At 37.2% G+C, this 22,242-nt stretch overlaps 2 protein-coding genes and 2 long non-coding RNA genes across 6 annotated transcripts; 2 read left to right on the top strand and 2 right to left on the bottom strand.

The window, feature by feature from the left end:
• The first annotated feature begins 78 nt into the window (after positions 1–78).
• Positions 79–12,018, top strand: trnau1apb (tRNA selenocysteine 1 associated protein 1b). 2 transcript variants are annotated; one of them, XM_082172383.1, is made up of 10 exons: positions 79–242; positions 855–952; positions 5,674–5,773; positions 6,200–6,252; positions 7,980–8,021; positions 9,723–9,854; positions 10,278–10,397; positions 10,742–10,979; positions 11,085–11,127; positions 11,221–12,018. In XM_082172383.1, the coding sequence occupies exons 1-10, from the start codon at positions 207–209 to the stop codon at positions 11,361–11,363; spliced, it is 1,005 nt and encodes a 334-aa protein (XP_082028509.1). In that variant the 5' UTR covers positions 79–206; the 3' UTR covers positions 11,364–12,018. The 2 variants fall into 2 exon arrangements, with proteins under 2 accessions (XP_082028509.1, XP_082028510.1); XM_082172384.1 differs by lacking the exon at positions 7,980–8,021.
• On the bottom strand, positions 11,622–14,724 carry fitm1l (fat storage inducing transmembrane protein 1, like). The gene is made up of 2 exons (XM_082172385.1): positions 13,963–14,724; positions 11,622–13,204 (listed from the first exon to the last, which is right to left on the bottom strand). The coding sequence occupies exons 1-2, from the start codon at positions 14,139–14,141 to the stop codon at positions 12,505–12,507; spliced, it is 879 nt and encodes a 292-aa protein (XP_082028511.1). The 5' UTR covers positions 14,142–14,724; the 3' UTR covers positions 11,622–12,504.
• LOC309500693 lies at positions 13,077–18,913 on the top strand. Of its 2 annotated transcripts, XR_014206662.1 has the most exons (3): positions 13,077–13,217; positions 13,969–14,105; positions 15,131–18,913. It is a non-coding gene; the product is annotated as an uncharacterized lncRNA (long non-coding RNA). The 2 variants fall into 2 exon arrangements; XR_014206663.1 differs by lacking the exon at positions 13,077–13,217 and having other exon boundaries at positions 13,230–14,105.
• On the bottom strand, positions 17,319–21,054 carry LOC309500694. The gene is made up of 2 exons (XR_014206664.1): positions 20,978–21,054; positions 17,319–17,561 (listed from the first exon to the last, which is right to left on the bottom strand). It is a non-coding gene; the product is annotated as an uncharacterized lncRNA (long non-coding RNA).
• Positions 21,055–22,242: the final 1,188 nt, after the last annotated feature.

Below are 22,242 nucleotides of genomic sequence, written 5' to 3'. Positions count from 1 at the left end.
CTTGAGACTTCCAGTTCCAGGAGGGACTGGGAGTGAACTCACTGGATCTGCTATGTGGATCTGAGAGCTGTGCGGCCGGAAGCGGAAGTGTGTCTGAGTAAACGACGTTCTGCTAGCTAGCTTCACGAATCACCACAGGCAAACTCGGCAGCCAACAGTCGTTTAATTTCATAAACCTGTGAGGTGTAACACATTTAGCCGCCAATATGTTTAACAGAATGACAAGCTTATGGATGGGTGATGTAAGTATTCTGTTTTTGTTGACTTTTCTTTGATAATTCAGTGAGTATGTATGTAACGTTCGGTTAGAAACCAGCAGCATGTGGTTTTAGCTCGATGTTACGCAAGCACGACCAACAGGCCAGAACAAGTAAACACTAAACGGAACAAGTCACTACAGAAATAAATACTTACTGTACATCGAATTAAAATACTGTTATATCGTATTATGTAACCATAGTGCTGATTAATAGTTTGTTTCCTCATGTTTATTCTCGAGAAGCCCCTCATACTTGCACAAGTGCTTTTGTGTCGTAGTTTCAAATATTGAGACAAACTGTATGTCCGGTCATATTTGCACAAGTGCTTTTGTGTCGTAGTTTCAAATATTGAGACAAACTGCATGACCGGTTTATGAACTTACCAACTAAACAACAGTGTAACGTTAGTGCACTAAATCGTAAGTTTAGTCAACTTGATCGTTAAAGTTTTATATCGCCGGTGATTGCTCTGTAAACGGATACGTGACGCAGACGTTTGCTTCTCCTGTAAATTATTAACGTTTTATGTGTATAAAATATGCTGACATGGATCTGCTTCAGCTTAGGCCATTAATTGTATTATTTGTTTTTCAGTTAGACCCATACATGGATGAAAACTTCATTAAGCAAGCTTTCAGCACAATGGGAGAGACTGCCTACGGTGTCAAAATTATTACACATCGAGTTACTGGGTAAGATTACATCTCTTTTCTAAATAATGCAACAGTCTGTTCCGGAAGTAAAAAAAAAGCCCATTCATTTTCTCCAAAGGGATTTTTTTAACGGTAGTTTACACGGGTTAGACAATGAAACTGAAACACCTGGTTTTAGACCACAATCATTTATTTGTATGGTGTAGGGCAGGGGTCGGCAACCTTTTTGTCATAAAGTGCCATTTTTAAGTTTCCAAGTTCATCACTGTGCCACAACACACACATAGCATATATATATATATATATATATATATATATATATATATATATATATACACACACACCCACACACTCATATAAATACACAAACATTTTACATTTTCATAATGGCTTACACAGAAATAGTACAGAAATTTTTATATTTCTCTTGAAATTTGTTTTAGATTTAGATAGACAATTTAATAATATTTATAACTCCTAACTAGAGATGCACCGATTACAATTTTCTAGGCCGATTCCGATTTCCGATTTTTCATTGAGTTTGACCTGCCGATACCGATTTTTTTAGCCGATTCCGATTTCATTTTTTCTTTACAGCACACACAAATATTTATATTCTATATATATATTTTTATAAAATACCATATCCTTTTACCCAAACTGAATAATAAAAACAAGTTTATTTTATATAAATATTTTTGAGTCTTAATTTTCTTTTCTGACATAACCTAATCCAGTTCTTGTTAAAACACACTAGACATGCACATTCTGTGCATTTTGGGCACTTTTGTTTGGAATCATATTTATTTTGTCCATCAAAAGTGTGCTTTCACTTTAGCCCCTTTCACACAGCGCTTTGAACCCAGCGCACAGCGCTTTGCCTTCGGTGTGAATGCAAACACGACCCGGGATTGATGCCGGGTTGGGGACCTAGTAACATTGCCGTGTTCAGTCCCGGAACGCGCGCTGTGTGAACAAAAGCCTTAATAATGCCGTGTCGTAGTGATGACGCTAAAGCCGGGATCGTTCGCCAGCAAGTGAAACGGTACGTAATGCGCAAGTTTATGATCGAATCAGAGAGAGAAATCGCAGCTCATAAGCAAAATTAAGACATTTTAAGTTACATCGATGTCACGTGTCTTTACGGGATTTGTAGGCTACGGCTTGTTTGAGAACGCACTCTCTGATTCCGGAAAATCACTGGCAGTGTGAATGAACCAAAATCAAACGAACCCGGGTCAAATCTCGGGTCACATCTCGGGTCACTTTATCCGTGTATTTTCTGGAATCTCTGTGTGAATGGGGCTTTAAATTGAGCGTGAGCAGCGCAGACAAAATAGACTCGGCGGCGAGACCCCACCGCTTCACTACTGCTCACGCGACGCTCCTGTTGGGCGCTCGCGCGCTGTTCCTGCTATGCACTCATTGATTAACATGTACGTCGAAAAAAATATGCGTGAAACGGCCGTAATTCACGAGGTTTCCTACATGTGCGCTCCGTGTGCACGTGTGATGCTGATGTTGCGCGATGTTAATCATGGGGAGCCCGAGTGCATTTGACCGGTATAAAACTAGACTACTTTATCTGAATGAAATACACTTCTCTCGCATTTGCTTGTGTGCCAGCGATTAACCCTCCGCGTGCCAGTGCTGGCACGCGTGCCTTAGGTTGCCTACCCCTGGTGTAGGGCCTCCTTTTGCGGCCAAACACCATCAATTAATCTTGGTAATGACAGATACAAGTCCTCCACAGTGGCCAGAGGGATTTTGAGCCAATCCTCTTCCACATTGGCCAGGTCACTATGTGATGCTGGTTGTGGAAAATAGTGATGGGCGGATCGATCCAAATGTGTTTTTTTACCAGTAATTTTTTTATTAATTTAGCACGCAATTCAGTGCGTAAAATAAGCTTCTAGGTGGAAAAATAAGCGAATGTTAGCGGATAATAGCGGATAATTGTGTAGGATATAACTTTTTCTCCTAGTCATCTGGATACAAGACGAAACCAATCAATCACAGAGATCCGCTCTGTTCGATGCTGGTGCTTCGCTGAGCTCACAGGCCCAGTGCGTTTGGGAAACGAAGCCTTGCTTAGATGACAGAGAAACAATCGGGAGTTATTTCGCAATAAACAAACTAAAAGTGTACATAACGGTTCAAAATGTTGACGTCAGTAAGATTTTTTTAAATGAAATTAATATTTTTATTCAACAAGGATCGATGCATTAAATTGATCCAAAGTGACAGTCAAGGGTTTTAAACTGTTAAAAAAAAATCTACTTCATATAAATGTAGGGATGCACCGATGCATCGGCTGAACATTGGTAACGGCCGATATTTGCCTCGTTAACTGCCATCGGGAAATAAAAATGACATTCGCCGATGTCACATGGGCGTCAGTTTGGTTTGATATGCTGGGGACAGAGACGCATTCGGAAGTGCATTTTCAGAAGTGCTGGGTACAATGACGCATTTATTTATTTATTTTCTATGAGAAAACTCCTTTTCTCGAGAAAAGAACGACCATGGTGTGTAGCAGAAGAAGCGGCGGAGTATGCACGATCCGCGAGTGCTGAAGACGTTCTGCACGGCTTTGATGGGTGCGCAGGAGGACACAAATGGGCGGCGACTGCTTCTTCCAGTGGCGGGAGCTTTTCCCTCAGCGCCGTCAACAGATAGAGCATTAACTGTACACACCGCCGCCGACTTGAGCTGCAAAGAAACTCTGGCCTCCCTGTCAAGGACTCTTGTCAAAAAGTACGGGGAAGCTTGACCGCTCTGAATAGTGAGTGAGAGCGCGCGCGCGGTCGGGGCTCTCTCTCTCTCTCTCTCGCAGAAGAGCGCGTGCGCGCTTAAAATTTAATATTTTGGCATGAACATTCACCCGTGTTTTTTCCCTCATAAATGCGAACACGAAAAATAAAATGAATATTATAATGTTTTTTTTGTTGGGTCAGACAATGATTACCAAATTTCTCTCTCATATTGCTCTTCATAACAACTGAAAAAGAACTTATAAATAAGGTTATAACTGTCAACCAGAAAGTGACATTAAAGGGTTTTTTTGTTTCATAAATTGGTCTGATTGAATTTGTGCTCATTCTAGGATAGTGTGATCAAGAGCCGAAAGACTTGTATGTTTACGTGGCACAAAAGAAGGAATAAATAACAAAAAGAAAAAACATCGGCATCGGCCATCGGCCAAGTTGTTATGTTAAACATCGGTATCGGTATCGGCCCAGAATTTCCCAATCGGTGCATCCCTACTGTTCTTTCAACTTTGTTCATCAAATAATTCTGCATAAAATGTATCATGGTTTCCACAAAAATATGAAGCTGTTTTCAACATTGATAATAATAAGAAATGTTTCCTGAGCAGCAAATCAGCATATTAAAATGAAATAACATCATGACTGAAGTAATGATGCCGAAAATTCAGCTTTGATCACATGAATAAATTACAGTTTACTATGGCATAGAAAACAGATAGCCTATGTTAAATTGTAATATTACAGTTTTTACTGTATTTTTGATCAAATGAATGCAGAAGAGAATTAAAAATCTTACAGACCCCAAACTTTTGAACAGTAGGCTAGTACTAGTAGGCTAGTACTATAATTAGGGTAGTTTTTAATATTTAGGCCTAGTAGTCATGAAAACGTATTCAGATTTAGCATATTAATGATGCATTCACCTCATAAATCATGACACAGGCACAGGAAAGTGCATACAAGTTCAAGTGCCTGCTTTTAAAATGAAAAAGTATCGGTATCGGCGATACTGGCCCTGTATTTACTTCGTATCGAATCGATACCGAAATTTGCAGTATCGCCCATCACTAGTGGAAAATGTTTGATGATCTGGTGGCAGTTTGATGATCAAAGATGATCTGGTGGCAGTGCAGGTCATGGGAGATGTTCAACTTCACTTTCATGTTCATCAAACCGTTCTGTCACAACAAGTCTTGCTGTGTGAATTGGTGCATTATGCTGATACATCCCTTTCAGGGTACAATTTTTTAATCATTAGGTGCACATGGTCCTCCAGAATGGTTGGGTAGTCCTTTGGCAGTGCACATCAAACACAGTAGGGAATGCCATGATTCTGATGCCCAAACCATCACAGATCCACCCTGTGTTTCACTCTGGACAGCAACGGTCTGGGTGTTAGGCGTCTTCTGGGCTGGACTCATTTGGAGGTGGACTCATTTGAAACAATATATGTTTCACATTGTCCAACGCCTAAGATTTGCAGTTTGCACTGTTGGCACCAATGAAACTGACATTTGGCAACCCAAATCCAAGCCTACTGATAGACCTACTATGAGCTACGAGGTTGAAGCCATCGAGCCTGCATCATTTCAATTAAATTTTTTAAATAATTTGTTTAACAGTGGAATTCCTGGTGAAAAATCACATTACCCATGATTCTGCAGAAAAATCTCCACCAATCAGAATCGTGGCAAGCAAATCACACCAATTTTTAGCACCGCTCACTGTCATGAAGCAATGCAAATGACAGTTAATTTCCCTACATTATCAAGCTAAATGTACATAGTAAAAAAAAAAAAAAAGTGTAAAATGTTGTTAGTCCATATAATAAACATCTATATATTTCTATATAGCATCTTTTATATTTCTGTTCATTATTTTGTATTTTGCCATGCTTGGGATTGTAGTTATTTTCCTCATTCAAGGCAAAGGGTACACAGTCTTATACCTTTTGTCCAATTTTCAAATAACTGTTCTGTGTTTCCTCAGAGGCTCGGCTGGATACTGTTTTGTGGAGATGGCAGATGAGGCCAGCGTTGATCGTTGTGTGCAGAGGCTTAATGGGAAGCTGGTTCCAGGATCAAATCCGGTGAGACGCCAAACTTGCATCCATTAAATTGTATAGTTCATCTATACAATTTAATCTATTTGAATTCAATACATTCATATATTTAGATTATTATAGGAAGGCATATCCAGCATGGCCCCCACCTCATATGAGACATTTCAGTTATTACTCTATACATTACTAGTGATGGGCAAGTTACAGAGCTCAATTTCTTCCCTAAGGAAGGTGGTTGAGGCTGTTTATAAAATGACTTTGTTTGAAGCTGGTGAATAAACTCTGTTAGGAACTAGCTGACGAATGGGATAAAGCCAGTACTGATTGGTGGAGGTATGTGGAAATAATAGCTTCCTTACTCAAATAATAAGACACTTTGTTAGCGAATTATGTCCATACTACAGGCAAAGTGTTATTCCATTTGCTCAATGGTTGTATTTCTTTTCTTTTCAGCCCAGGAAGTTCAAGCTAAACTATGCAACATATGGGAAAAGGCCAGAGCCTGGGTAAGCACATAATAACATAATGTTGTCCATAATAACATTTTGGTTTCTGATCTCTTTTTGAGAAACCAAACAGAAAGCAGTTGGTTCATTCTGTGACAACTCATCCAGAGGTGCCCGGCTCAATTTAAATTTTGTTAAAAAAAATTTCTGAAGAAAGACTAACAAAAATAGGAACGAAAGCCAAAATATAAAATGTATGGCTGTAATCTCCCAGTCGATTATTTGGTCGATACGTTCTGGCTCGACCAAAATTCTGATTGGTCGATTTTTTGCCGCGTTCATTTGATCAGTTTTGCCGCGTTCATTTCACCGGGTGGAAAGCACTAATTGCTAATGGGGGTGTTTTCAGAGCACCCCTGTTTCACAGGTAAAAGTCTGTCTTCAGAACACCCCCCTTGTTTTCACTTCTTTTGAATTAGCCCAACCCACTGGAGAAGAGAGACAGATTGAAGAAAGTAGGCTACTAGAAGGTTTGCTGAATATTATTTATTTAATTGTGAGAGCGTTTAATTCATAGTCAGTCAGTCAGTCAGTCCTCTTCTACCATGTCAACAAAGACATCGGCAGTGTGGCAGCATTTTTTTTAAAGTTAAAAGTCTATTTGTGTCTCAGCCGCGAAGCTGAGCTCCACAGAGCGGCTGAACTGATAGTGTCTGTCAGTTATTATAATACATATGACAAAAACAATTGTCTAAATTATGTTGCATATTCCTCAAAAGTTCTTGTGATGATATCACTAGTTGACAACATAGTACTATTTTCGTAAATCATAGGCTTTGATATTGCGCAGGTGCACGTGATGCAACGCTGTCAGAGCCGACAGACTCGTGTGTCAGACTCATTTCAGTGCAAAATAATTAGGTCAAAAACGATTTAATATACTGCAAATAGCCTACTAGTTTTTTATGTTTATTTATAATTCATTTAGGCGGACAACAAGGCTACCAAGTACTGCGCACAGTGCGCAGCTAATTCATTTAACGTTTTTTTTCCCTAAAGTAATTTTTAGTCGATTTTTAGTAATCCATTATTTTGTAGAGGGGGGGGTAAAAGTGACTATTTACCAATATACATATCTTTTTTCATTTGTTTGGAAACAACACCAAATCTCTTGTGTGCAGGAATTATAATTCATTATTTTTCATTTCAGTTAGTATTGAGCAAAAACTATTTTTCCATTCCGGTTTCAGAGTTCTGAGGTTTCCTTAGCAAAAGGTTACTTGTTAGAACCAAATAAATGTTAAGAAAGTTTTTATTACATTTTATAATACAAAAAACATTGAAAAGTTTGAAAATAATAATAATAAAGTCAATCACTGCTGTTTTATTTTCAGACAGATGCAGTTGTAACCTAAACATTTGATTTGTGTATTTAACATTTGTCGATGAAGCTTAGGTCTGTTAACTCTTGGTAGCTCCAGACAAGTTAAAGAACCAGAATCTATAAGGATAGTGAGATATCTATAATAATACAAAAAAAAGGCAATTTAGCCTACTGTTACTAAAAATAATAATTTTGTTAATGTATGTAAAAATGTCTAATTTAATATAATAATTAAATATATAATGAAATAAAAAATTAATATTAAACTGTTACTGTGTATTCACTATTTAAGCTTGCTGTTCAGTTCTGTTAAGAATAAGCCACCAATTTATCTACCATACTTTTGCTGTATACAGTAACTGGGCTACAACAGATTTAAACATGGATAAATGGTTATCAACAGGGTCGCTGAAAAGGATAAATGCAGATCTTTCTTCATCTACAAGTAAGGATAAATCTTTAGCAATGCCTGACATCAAAAAGACAAAAATAAAGCTAAACGAAGAAAAAACAGTAAAACGTATCAAGCCAAGGCACTCAAGAATTTAACTAAATATATAAAAAGCCTTTATTTTAGTCATGGTTTAGGCAATTAAAATCAGTTTACAAATAACCGCACACCGACGATGACACCCCTGAATCTGATGGAGGCTCATTAGCCGTAACTGTCGGTGTGCAGTTATTTGTGAACTGATTTAGTGACCATAGCAATGGACAGGACAGAAGTCTGATATATGTGTATTACGGCTAGAGAACCCGATTTCATTCTGGAATAATGGTAACCCATTATCTGCATTTTTTGTTCATTGCCAGTTTATTCCATAAAGTCTGTGTTAACAATCTCCGTTTCTAAGTCCCCATTAACCAACGAGACACAAATAGTCAGGTCTGTTAAAATTCAACCAAAAACGTACGTGTTTGGTTCTGTGGGCCGCGAGTCGCTTTGATAGAAGGAAACGCGATGCATTTGTAGTTTCAACCTAATTTGTTCTTCAGACATTCCTCTTTAAAAGAAAAAAGTATACATTTTATGCAGAGTGACCTATCTTTGGTTTTTGACCACTGAAAATGTGTACAATTTACTCATGGAGCCACATTGAAATCCCTATATCTCTGGGATTTAACCATATAGGGCCTTACTGTCAGTGTCCTGGTAGTGGGTGGGACGCTTGGTGCTTATTTATTGCCTTTGTTTACCATCACATATTTTTATTAATCATCAAATTAGGTATCTTTCAAAAGCTTACACCCTCAATATTCTGTGAAAACCATTATAAAATCAGACCTTGTGTTACCATGAAAACAGTACTTTAATTCCTTTTAGCGGCCTATTGTGCAGTGTCATGTTTCATATTACAAAAAACTTTTTTACACTTCAGCAATAATCTGCTTTGTGTCTTCTTTAAAAAGAGACCATCCGTAGGTCTGTATTCCAAGGCTTTCATGAATTACAGCCATTTAAGTTTGGATAGTGCATTTTCACATACTGTATTGTTCTGAAGATAAGATCTTGTCTCATCGTCTTATATTCAGGGTCTAGACTTTTACATGTCAATAATTCATCCTCAACAATAGGGAGCGCCAAATACATGTAAAACGAGTGTTCCCCCCAGGACTGATAAACGCAGTGGAGTCATCAAACAACTCTCATTAGTCAGCCAAGAAATCCAGTGTGTAACATTGCGTGTCCACTGGCGCGGAGCAGAGCAAGCGTTTTTAGTTAGCGTAATTCTGATGAACGTTGAGCGTGACTCGCGCTCACTTGTGAGAGTGAAGCTGAACTTCCATAGGAATGAACTGAAAACTAAATTCATTTTCGCCTCCACGTGTATTTTGGCTTCAAATCTCAGGTGAAAATGTTCATTTTGACCCCCCTTTGCAAAATAGTGGGTTATTCAGTAAATATTCATCCATGACATTTAATAGTTTGGCTTTTATCACTATTAATGTTTACCTTTCTTCAGAAAAATACTAACAAAATAAAAAAATGTAGCTGGGGAAGTTTCCAAAATTTGGTTTATTTAACACTGAATGGCCCAGCTGCTTTGTTTTGTGCTTAAATATTCATTTTTACAATAAATAAATACATTTAAATTGTGGAGTTTTTTTTTTTTTTTTACTTTATATGGTTTACTTTGTTTCTCAGCCCAGAATTCTCTGTCTTTGTTGGAGATCTCACATCAGAAGTGGATGACTACCAGCTTCATCAGTTTTTTCTGAAAAAATTCCCTTCATGCAAAGGAGCCAAAGTTGTCACTGATCCCTATGGGAACTCCAGGTATGAAATGTTTTAGCCATCACATGTACTGCATAACCTTACTTGGCTTTCTCTGACAGTTCGACCTACTGATCTTCACCACAGAATGAGGTCTCCTTTACATTTTATTTTATATTTTTTAAAAGCTTATTTTCAGTCGATACTCTTTACCCTCCCTCTCCTAAAAAGGGCCAGACAATACATGGATGTGATTTGCCGTTGTTACAAATCTGCTAAAACTATTGTTTTCCCCATATAGGGTAAGCAAGAGCAACTCACAATTGAAGTGATGCTACTTCATGTTAAAAGTAAAAGTGAAGTTTCAGTTCTACCATCAAATAAATATTTTACTTACTGAATACATATTGAAATATGCATATACTGCATGATGAGGCGCATGAAGAGTGAGAGAACGGGTGCTGATGATCTAGTTCTTTCAAACAGGGGTTATGGCTTTGTGAAGTTTAGTGATGAGAATGAACAGAAGAAAGCCCTTGAGGAGTTTCAGAACGCATCAGGCCTGGGAGGAAAATCCATCAGGATAAGCATCGCCGTCAACAAAGGGTATATTTCATACATTTTTTGATTAATGTTTAACTCATGGGTTTAAGAAATAAATTAAATATTTAAAAAAATTATAATTTTTGCATATATGTAGTTAAGTAATATTCTTTTATTTTGATGTATAGTAGTCAACATTTGAAGTGGATCAAAACCTTTCATCAGTTTGAACAATACCCGTTCTTGTCTTAGGACAACTTTGATGAACTTTTTTTTATCCATTTCAAATGTTTATTACTGTATATTCATTGTCATTAAGTTTTATGTGGTCAGTGAGACTTGATGTTTGAACTTTCACCTGACAAATCCACATGAAATCTTGTTATATTCTCTCTTTTACATTTTAGCAACAAATCAAGCAGTTACCACAACCAGAATAACAGCTACAACAGCAACTATCAACAGCAGTACTATCAACAGCCCTATAACAATTACTATCCACAGTGGGGCTATGATCAGTACAGCGGTTACAACTACGGATATAACCCGTATGCTACCCCCCCACCAGTTCCACATGGGATGATGGGAGTACCCCCACCTATGGGGGTGCCCCCCAACCCCGCTGACATGCAGGGATCCACAGAGGTATCTTAGCAGCCGCAAACACAAGATCAATGAAAAGCATTTTTGTTGTTAATAAAAAACATTTCTGTTCTAAAATTGACCATTTTTTTTATTTTGCTCTTGCAGTCCCATGATGGCACTGAGGATGTTGAGGAGGACCCTGCTGAAGGTAATATTTAGTTCCACTGATTAGTTGACCAAATTTTTGATTACAGTAAGAATGAACATCAGTGAGTTACTCACCATCTTTCTTCTCCCTCAGACCCAAACCTGCAGGTGGATGTGGATGCATTAAATAAGCAATACATGGAGCGTAGTGAGGAGCTCTATGATTCACTCATGGATTGCCACTGGCAGCCATTGGACAGTGTCACATCTGAAATTCCTATGATGAATGGTTCTTGACTGACTATACCAACCACTGTCCCGGATTATTATACTTTGTGAAGGAACATGCCTTTTTATAATGCTCTGAGCAAGTTTTCAGAGAATGTTTTTCTCCTTTTCAGCTTTTTATTTGGAGCTTCCTCCCAGCAGACAAGACGTTTTTCTATGTGCGTGTCCATCACCTTTTTTCTTCTTTTCTGAGTTATGTAGTTAAAGTTTTGTTGAACAGATTTTTTTAAAGATAGATGGAAAGAATCTATTTCATTACCATTGTCATTTTAACCGGGAGCCATTCCTGCTCTTGCCTTATTAAACTTAGCATGCGTTGTGGGTACTAAAACTAAAATTGTGTGGTCTACATTGGCATTTATATCTCTTTGAATATATCCCTTATTGTCTTGTTATGAGACCACTGAAGGTTTTTGAAAGCTTTGTTCAAGAGATGGGTCATTTTTAGCAATGTTTGCAAAGCGAGACAACTGTGTAAAAATTATTGCCACACTGACCCAAAATTATTCTGTCTGTCCTTAAATTACATACGAGTTTGAGCATAATTGAATCACAAGTTTTTTATTTAAAGCTGAGATTTTCAGAAATTCTGGAGTATTTTTGTAATAAAAAAAACTAATTGAGATGGTCAAGATTGAGCCTAATAAATTAATGTGGTGTCTCATTTGTTTCTTCATTTGTTTGGAATAATTTTCTCTGAGAAATTAGTACTGTATTAGGGTCAAAACTATTGTCAAAAAATAGGGCTAGTTCACCTGTTGTTCCAAATGTGTTTGAAACTTTTTTCTTTTAAATGCAAAAGATATTTTGTTGGCCACAGAGGTTCGAACAGTCAATTTGGAAGTCATACCAAAACAATTTTATAACTTATACAGGTTTGGAACTCAGAGTAAATGATTACTTTTTATTTTGGACTGAACTACCCCTGTACCTTCTCAAACCCCACCTGTGATTCCATTTTTTCATTGTCAGGGTCTTGAGTGAGAATATAATCAGCATGAATGAATTGTATAAATACCAGCAATTTTATCAAATATACATTAATTTTGCATTGACAGATTTGGGTGTATATTCTTTAGGTTTCACTGGTGTAATAAAGCACTATATAATTAGTCCAAATTCAGCCATGCTTTAATTCCTCAAGCCTTCTCTAGTTGATGTCTTTATCATTAGTTTCACACAGTGTCTCAGTTGTTTCATCCTGTTTGCTCTGTGTTGACAAAAGTCCAACCCCTGGCCTCCCGGGGCAGTACCAACTAGGTCCAAGTCGGTACCAGCCCTGATACAATGCTCTCCAGCTCAAACAACCCAGAGCACCTCCCAGAAGCTGAGTAGGAAACTCTGGGAAGTAAGCCAGCAGACAGAGCAGCAGGAACACCCAGAGACTCAACAGAAGGACACAGAACAGGAAGAGGATGCGCAGCGGGGCTTCAGAGGGTCCACCCAGGCAAAGGTACGGCCCAAATATTGCAGTCTCTTCAGCTAGAAGCAGGCAGCACAAACACAGCAGGAGGGCATCTTCAGATACTTCATAGCCACGCCACAACATGCCAGAGCGGACACAGGCTTCCTTTGTTTCACCTTCCCGTAAAAGCAATAAAGGTTGTCCATCTCCATTGGTCCCTGAAGCCAGCTCAAGACTGGAGCTGAGGGGTTCATAACAGCTCCCGGTGGCATTCTCCAATAGACAAAGCAGTTTGCGGAAGGCCAGCCACAATCCACCTGCCACAGCTAGCCGAGAAAGGTGTCGCAGGGAAAGTGTGAGTGAGCGACGAACTGAGAAAGAGAGGACAAAGACAAAAGAGCCAACAAAGATGCAGGTCCAGCCCCAGCCTGAGCGCAGGAAAACCCTACAAATGAATGGTGAATGACATATTACTCTATTAATATTGAACACAGTCTTGCATTCTACATTTATTTTTCACACATTTGGAAGTGCAATTCAGTGATGGAGTTCTTTATTGCATGTGCAGCTTGTGAGCGACTTCAGGAAAAGACTATATATATATATATATATATATACACACTGTACCTATAATTTTAGTCTCTTTCTTGATATTGTTATGGAAATACGCTTTTTTTAATGGGGGGCCTGTTCCTCTAGTTAGAAATGCCCCTGATTCATATTATATAGAACACTTTTTAAAGGTTGCGAAGTTACTAGTAAAATAAGTATCTACTCATACTGTTTTCGCCTACTGAACAGTAGGGAAACATGCATATTCGGATTTAACTGTCTTTATGAGTGAGTCATTGAATCATTCACTCAAACCGATTAATTAAAAACAGTTCAGAAAAGTTACTATTGTGCGTTGCACAGAAACGCGATGGTTTGATTTTTCTTTCGATTCTTTTGGAAGTATTTTCATGTGCAGTGCAGAAATATACAAAAAGAATAAGCAATATAGGTAAAAAAATGTAAGTTACTCAATATTAACTTCTTGTTTATTGAACTGTTGTGTTGAAGCAATGTCACACGAGCAATCATGCTGTTGTGATTGGCATGAGGCCGCAGAACACCGGCGTGCTTGCTAGTGTGGTATTGCTTAATTGAATTATTGAATTTGAAAGACATTCATTTGCACATATTTGTGTTTGTGTTGCTTACCTGTAGAGAAAGTGAGTCCTCTTTGCAAACACACTATAATGGGAAACCCATAGACTCAGGAGGGGCCCAAACAAAAGCAATGCTGAAAGCAACAAATGAAAATGACGTCGAAAAGATGCGTTGCCGAGAAGTCCAGCTGCCAGGTCAGTAATGACCACAAGGATAGAGTTTAGAAACATTTGTATTTTTCCTTAACCACACCAGCAAATTACAGTTAATATGGATTGGTTGTTGTTAGAGTCCAGTTTCTCTCAGAATCCTACAAAAACTTCCTCAGTGACAGCTGCATTGTGTCAGAGTTGTAAAATACACAATGAATTTATGTACGTTATCAAACAGTAAGCATGTCTAATGATACATTCGAAAGTCTTTTCCAATTGACTGTTTGCAATAGGATGTTCTCATTCACTGGAATCACTTTTCTAGCAATATATGTTTTAGTCACATATATTGATGCATTTAAACCCGGTATATAAATGGCATGTGCTACTTTAGTAGTTTCCTCTTCTTATACTTGGTGTCCTCTAACCTTCAGGTGATTTTTATGGCCTGTCTCTCTTCTGATCTTTATCTTTCTGGAAGCACTCCCCCTTTATGTGCTTGCAGCCAACAACTTCCGATTACGCCTTGCATCCAAGAGAAAGAAAATCCAGTTCATTCCTGATTTCCAAGTTCTTTGAATCCGTTGGTCTCCTTCATTTCTCTAGCAGCACAACTGCTCTAAGAGGGTCTCTTGCACCTTTCACATGGCCCATTCACTCCCCACCCCCTCAGAACAGAAAAAGAAATGTTGTCGCCTTCTATACGTTCGTGTTGGCGGGTGTCATGTTGCAATTAGACGGTTCTGTGTGAGAATGCTCTGTAACTGTATTGTCGTTAATGGACTAAATGATTGTTGCTCAAAGAACTTGACAAAAATGACAAATGTGAATAAGTGTTCACAACAGCAAGTGTGAATCTAAACCTTAAACATCTCGGTAACACATTTTAGTGCTCTTTTTCGGTGGATGAGTTTAAAGCAGTGCTCTTAAAATGTCAGTGGTTCACTGCTGTATAAATGTCAGTAAATGCTATGTACAGTTACTGGGGTGCTTTTCAATTCAGCCAGATTTAGCTCTAACCTTTGTACTGTTTCCTCATCCCTCTCTGCTGATTTCTCCATTCTTAGATTCAGCTGTTGGTGCTGCCTGTCTCTGTCAATCACTGAGTCCCTTTATGGCCTCCACTGTCTGCACCAGCTGTATTATCTTCTCTGGCTCTTTCAAACACCCGTCTGCTCTCTCTCCCGGCTTTCTTGAATTAGCTCCATATTAAGAAAAATGTAGTGCGTTTGGTATGTGTTTTAAGAGCATGCAGTGTGTACACACTGGTGAAGTATTCCTGTAAATAAATGTATTCCTCTCCTACTGTTCTTCTTATGAAATTGAAGACACGTCCATATTTCCACAATATAAAGGATTTTATATGATTATATAGTAGTTTTAGCTCATGTTTAGATGAAGATTTTGAATGGAACCTTCTATTAGAAGGAAAGCATGTTAAAGACCTTATGGGTAGATGTCATATTGAATTTTACACAAATGAAAACAAGGCTGTGAGGGATAGGTCCTAGATCACATGTACATTTTAACAAATCACAACATTTAACAAAACACAACAAAACTGTTTAATGGAGTTTCTGTGAACTGAAATAGTTTTCTAAAGATGTTTCATCAGCTGAACAATGGGCATGCTGTTAAATAACAATCCATTTAACAAACTGTTTATCTGTCATATAGCCTCATTTTCATTCCTGTCAAAAATTAAATATGTGCTAGTACCCTGACTTATATTGCTGCCAAGAATGTTTCATCTCATCACATCTCAGACGCACGCACGCACGCACACAAAGTTGGTGACAAATCTATCATTATGAGGACATGCCATAGATGTGAGGGTTTTTATACTGTACAAACTCTATATTCTATCCCCCAACGCTTACTCTAACCCCTAAAACTACACATCACAGAAAAATGTCTGCATTTTTACATTTTAATAAAACATTGTTTAGTATGTTTTTTAAGCCATTTTAATTACAAGGGCTCAGGAAATGTCCCCATAAACCACATTTATGTTGTAATACCCATGCCATTATACAAATATGTGTCCTAATGAATCATATAAACAAGAACACACACATTGGATTTCCATGTCTTATAGGGACTTATATATATGATTTTTATACTGTACATGTGGTCAAACTGTATTATTGCCCCTAAACACAACCCTCACGGAAAACTTTCTGCATTTTTTACATTTTCAAAAACATAATTTAGTGTGTGTGTGTGTATGTATATATGATATGTATAGCCATACATATATAATTTTGGATATTTTTTATATCTGTACGTTTTTGTGTAACTATTTGCTACTAGTTTTCAGCTTGTGCTCATTGGATAGAACTGTTTACCAGAAGGAGGCGCTTTAAAGGAGTTTAAAAACCCTCTCTTTTCAAGCGATGAGCTTACTCGATTACGGTATCTTATGCAATGACGCCCCCTGGTTCTTGAATTGAGGTTTCACAGGATTCAAGTCAAATTTGAAGTTGTGCTGTATGAAGTCAGAATATCTTTTAAAATAAGAGTTATTATTAATGCCTGAATAATGGGCAAGAGGGCAACAAATGACACATGTTTTCTTGTCAATATAGGATACTGAATTATTTAGATAATATTTCAAATTTATGGTTGGTAAGTAAACATAAAATCATAAGCCTATTTGAATTTTTTTTTTTACCTTTTTCCACAGCAATGTCTTACAATTCCTCAGCACAGTATAAGTCTACCTAGTTGGTGGGTGGGTGGTATGGGTTACATTTTAATATATTGTATATTTTTTCTTATATTGAACTAACTGCTCAATAAAAACAATTGTTCACACACACACACACGCACACGCACACGCACACGCACACGCACACACACACACACACACACACGCAAAACAGATTATGCCTATTAATACTGAATACAATGCATTAATATTAAAGATTTACTCTTCATATCGTTAACAGCTTGTGTATTGTCAAGCTGCTGATGTCACACCATTATTAATGGAGTTTATAGATGGTCTACATGGCCTTTTGAGATACTCTCTCAAAGAAATTGTTCTTGATTTATATACTCTTCATCTCATCAAAAGTAATCCTTACAGGTACAAGCCTTATGCACCTTATGCACATATAGATGCTCATCCCTGTGTTTTTTTATACAGTAAGAATGTGGTAGTATATACTTATAGCAAATTAATGTATCATATTTAACTGCATGTAATGTTATTTTGGGTTACACCAGAATACATAAAAGTGAGCCATATAATGAATCTGAACAATAATCGCTATTTCATTGTGGAAACTGAAAATACAGATCAGGATTTGCTAAAAAATACAATACACAAATATTACTTACTGATGTCCCAGGCGTTCACCAACTCTTAAAATATGACACATTTAAAATGGGCTCTTGGGAATGGCTGGAGTCACTGTGTCATTCTCATAGAATGAACAGCATGTCTGCGGTTTATCAGCTGCCCTTATGCTTGAAATAGCCACACAATAGTACCTTTAAAACATATGAAACACAGTATATGAAACCAATCACACATTCTAATGCTCATAAAATATCAATTACAAACACATTAAAAATTAATTGTAATACTTGTATCATATTCTTGGCCTGTAAACCTTTTTTTATAATCAGTGCATGCAAATTTGCATAAGCATGCAATAGATCTATTATTCCTGGCCTGTTTTCATAGTAAATTATCCACTGTAACTGTTGATCATTTTTAATGTTGCTTTTTATGTTTAAAGGCTTAAATTATCAACGGGATTATTGGTGGCCATTTTGCTTCATTACTACATTTAACCTTTTAATAGGTTCTTATGATACCCAGATAAAGTATGCTGTCTGTTCTCTTGACTGAAGAGCACAGTCATCCCTGGCTCTTCCCATTAATCCTCTGCTAAAGCTCTGATTGGCATCCAGGGCAGCTGCATGGCTGGGTGTGCTTCGTCCCGCCACTGGGCTGGAATAACTGCTAAATCCATACAGTTCATACAGACGGACTGACATGCATGAGTCATGCCCAGCATCATACAATCAGTCACGAGGCACTTAAAGGCATTGTCTCAAATACTGAACTTTCAAGATGAGAGAATGCCATTAAACAGGAATATTTTCATTCGCTTTATTGAAAATAGTATTGGCAATCCTGAATCAAAGTTGAATGAATTTGGGGTTGTGCTAAGGTCATTTCTATATCTGTCTATACTGTATATTAGTATTTATTCAATATTGTTACGTTGTAAATATACATGCTAAAAGCTCTTGATCTCAGATGCCACTTTTTATTAAAAGAACTTGATGTAGATCTTTATTAAGAATTCAACAGACAAAGTGCTAATAAAAGACATTCACACTATTCAAGCGCTGCTCTTTGTGCTTTCAGACATCCTGTTTATTAAATGGAGGGTCGACATTGTTATGACAACCTCTTATCCTGTTACTTTTTGTTTGGAACATTAGGACTGTTTAACGGCCATATATAAGTTGTCTATTGTGAATGTGTGCTGTTCAGGGAATGGTGTGACTGTGAGACCTCTCAGGAATTCTCCTATGGCTAATAGCCACTAGATGTATGGTTACATCTAGCACCTAGTTATCCTCTGCTTAATGCTGTCAGAAACATTTCAATAACTGCTTTTATCTAAGCTGTCTCTTGTTGAAGCTGGAATGATGAGGTTGCTTATGTTGTGATTCCTTTTAAGAAAACATTGGTAAGGCAAGTTTATTTATATAGCACATTTCATACACAATGGCAATTCAAAGTGCTTTACATAGAAGAAATTAAAATAATAAAAAGAAACAAGAATAATTAAAACAGTTTAGAAAAATAAAATGAAATACAATACAGTACAGTCGGACGAACAGCGGCACAGTGCTCATTCAGTAAATGCATAGCTAAACAGAAGTGTTTTGAGTCTGGATTTGAATGTGACCACTGTAGGAGCACATCTGATCTCTTCTGGAAGCTGGTTCCAGCTGTGGCTGGCATAATAGCTAAAAGCAGACTCACCATGCTTAGAGTGAACCCTTGGTATTTCTAGCTGATATGATCCTAATGATCTGAGTGATCTGTTGGGTTTATATTCAGTGAGCATATCTGCAATGTATTGAGGTCCTAGGCCATTGAATGATTTATATACCAGTAATAATACTTTGAAATCAATCCTAAATCTAACTGGGAGCCAGTGTAAAGACCTGAGGACTGGTGTGATATGTTCATATTTTCTGGTTCTGCTCAGAATCCTGGCGGCAGCGTTCTGTATGAGCTGCAACTGTCTTATGGTCTTTTTGGGAAGGCCAGTGAGGAGTCCATTACAATAATCCACCCTGCTGGTGATGAAAGCATGCACAAGTTTCTCTAAGTCTTGTCTGGAAACAAAGCATCTAATTCTTGCAATATTTTTCAGATGATAGTATGCTGATTTAGTTATTTCTTTGACATGACTACTGAAACTAAGGTCTGACTCTAGTGTCACACCAAGATTCCTGACTTGATGTTTAGTTGTTTGACCCCTAGAGAGAAGGTATGCGTTCACCTTGAGAACTTCATCTTTGTTTCCAAACGCAATAACTTCAGTTTTGTCTTTGTTTAATTGAAGAAAGTTTTGACACATCCAACTGTTGACCTCATCAATGCATTGGCACAGGGAGTCAATGGGGCTGTAATCATTAGGCGATAGGGCTAAGTACAGCTGTGTGTCGTCTGCATAGCTGTGGTAAGCAATTTGGTTGTTTCTCATTATTTGGCTCATTGGGAGCATATCCAGGTTGAACAGGAGTGGCGCAAGAATTGAGCCTTGAGGGACTCCGCATGTCATGGATGTCCACTCAGACTTATGGTCTCCTATACTCACATAATAACCTCTCCCATCTAAGTATGACCTGAACCATTTTAGGACTATCCCAGAAAGCCCCACCCAGTTTTCCAGCCTGTCAAGAAGTATGTTATGATCGACAGTGTCAAATGCAGCACTGAGGTCGAGTAGTACCAGCACTGATAATTTGCCTGAATCAGTATTTAAGCGAATATCGTTTATTATCTTTATGAGCGCTGTCTCTGTGCTGTGATGCGGTCGGAAACCAGATTGAAAATTATCAAAGTATCCATTCGAGCTTAAGAATTTGTTCAGCTGATTGAAGATAACTTTTTCAATGATCTTGCCTATGAAAGGAAGATTTGAGATCGGTCTATAGTTGCTTAATATGGTCTTATCCAGATTGTTCTTTTTCAGGAGGGGCTTGACAACTGCAGTTTTCAGGGAGTTTGGAAAACTCCCAGAGAGAAGTGAGGCATTTACCACTTCTAGAAGATCTGCTTCTAAACTGTTTAGCACACTTTTGAAAAAAGATGTGGGAAGTGTGTCAAGAGCGCATGTTGATGTTTTAAGGTGCTGTACGGTTTCTACCAAAATTTTGCCATCAATTTTTTTGGTACAGGCCTGATGCAAGTTAATTTTTTTTCCATTTCGGTTTGGTAAAACCTAGTAGTAAGGTAGTATAGATTAACATGAAGTAATAATACACATTACTTTTAAAGCATTTATATGTTTTATAGTTTCTTATTAAATATCATACATAATTATAATAATGATCTTGTTTAATGTTAATTACCACAAATAGGCCTACTAATAAATGTATAACATTTAAAGTTGTATATGTTGTATGTACAGTATAATGACTAACAATAATTGAAAGTGCATTTATAAATTATATACAATTATTAAAATTACTTATAAATTATAAAACATTATAATTTGTGATTTAGAAAAGTATTTTCATAGATTAACTTTAACCGAGATCCATTAATGCTACAACAAAATGATCATTGTTAGTTGTTTATACCGCCTTAACCTTATTGAAAAGTGTTAGCCATTTTTTTTATTATTTAAAGATAAATACTAAAACAGTACCTGCTTAAGAGTCAGTTCAGATGGATGTCCAGTATTGTCACAATAACTGTGTGTAAAATAAATCCCTCAGGCGACAGATCCAACCCACAGTGTGGTGATATGAGTTTAGCCATTATAAATGTCTTTGCCACTGTTCTGCAGTGACAGGAACATGACATGGTGTTGAAAGGTCTCTCTGGTGAACACTTCGAGTTGGCTGGGAATCTGCTGCATTAGTGACGTCCCCTGATAATCTCCCCTAACAAGAACCATCAGCACCCCTGCCCGCCACCATATCACAGGACACCATAGAAGCTTTTCTATTTCTAAATTCACATCTTTGTCAGTTTCAATACAAAACAATGCAAGGGCAACATTTAGGATGCTGGATTTTGTAATGTTGAAACAGAATCTTAGTCTTTTGCAGACTTTCTTAAAGAAAATTATTAAAAAGTTTGGGGTAAATGTTTTTTATGTATTTATTTAATAATATAACTAAAATAAAATACAGTAAAACATTAATATTGTGAAATATTATTACAATAACAAACTTTACTATTTTGTCTCATGGGTCAGATTTATACATCATAAATAAATAAGCTTTCCATTGATGTATGGGTTGTTAGGATAGGACAATATTTAGCCGAGATACAACTATTTGAAAATCTGGAATCTGAGGGTGCAAAAACAATCGAAACATTGAGAAAATCGCCTTTAAAATTGTCCATTTATGTTCGCGATTGTGCAGCATTCACTCACAAATGTTTTATATATTTACGGTAGGAAATTTTCTAAATATCTTCATGGAACATAATCTTTACTTAATATCCTAATGATTTTTGGCATAAAAGAAAAATCTATAATTTTGACCCATGCAATGTATTGTTGGCTATTGCCGCAAATATACCTGTGCGATTTGTGACTGGTTTTGTGATCCAGGGTCACATGTAAATGTCATTTATTCCTGTGATGGCAAAGCTGAATTTTTAGCATTATTACTCAGAAATCATTCTAATATGCTGATTTGCTGCTCAAGAAACATTTCTTATGATTATACATGCTGAAAACAGCTTAACCTGATTGTAAGGGTGAGTAAATGACGACAGAATTATACGTTTTTGGTGGACTATCCCTTTAACTTCAGTATGGAAGAACACTTAATTTCCCAGAATGTATTACCTGTGTTGAATTTCTTTAAATTCTTTGAATTTATTAAGTTCCTGTCATTCTAATTTAACTTTCTGTGTGTAAGATGTAAGACAAAAGGGAGCCAGTTCTTAGAATCA

This window comes from Leuciscus leuciscus (assembly GCF_965113295.1).
Source record: "Leuciscus leuciscus genome assembly, chromosome: 6".
In the NCBI taxonomy this organism is placed as follows: Eukaryota; Metazoa; Chordata; class Actinopteri; order Cypriniformes; family Leuciscidae; genus Leuciscus; species Leuciscus leuciscus.
Note: the sequence above shows the minus strand (reverse complement) of the source record. Positions and strands in the feature narration are given on the sequence as shown.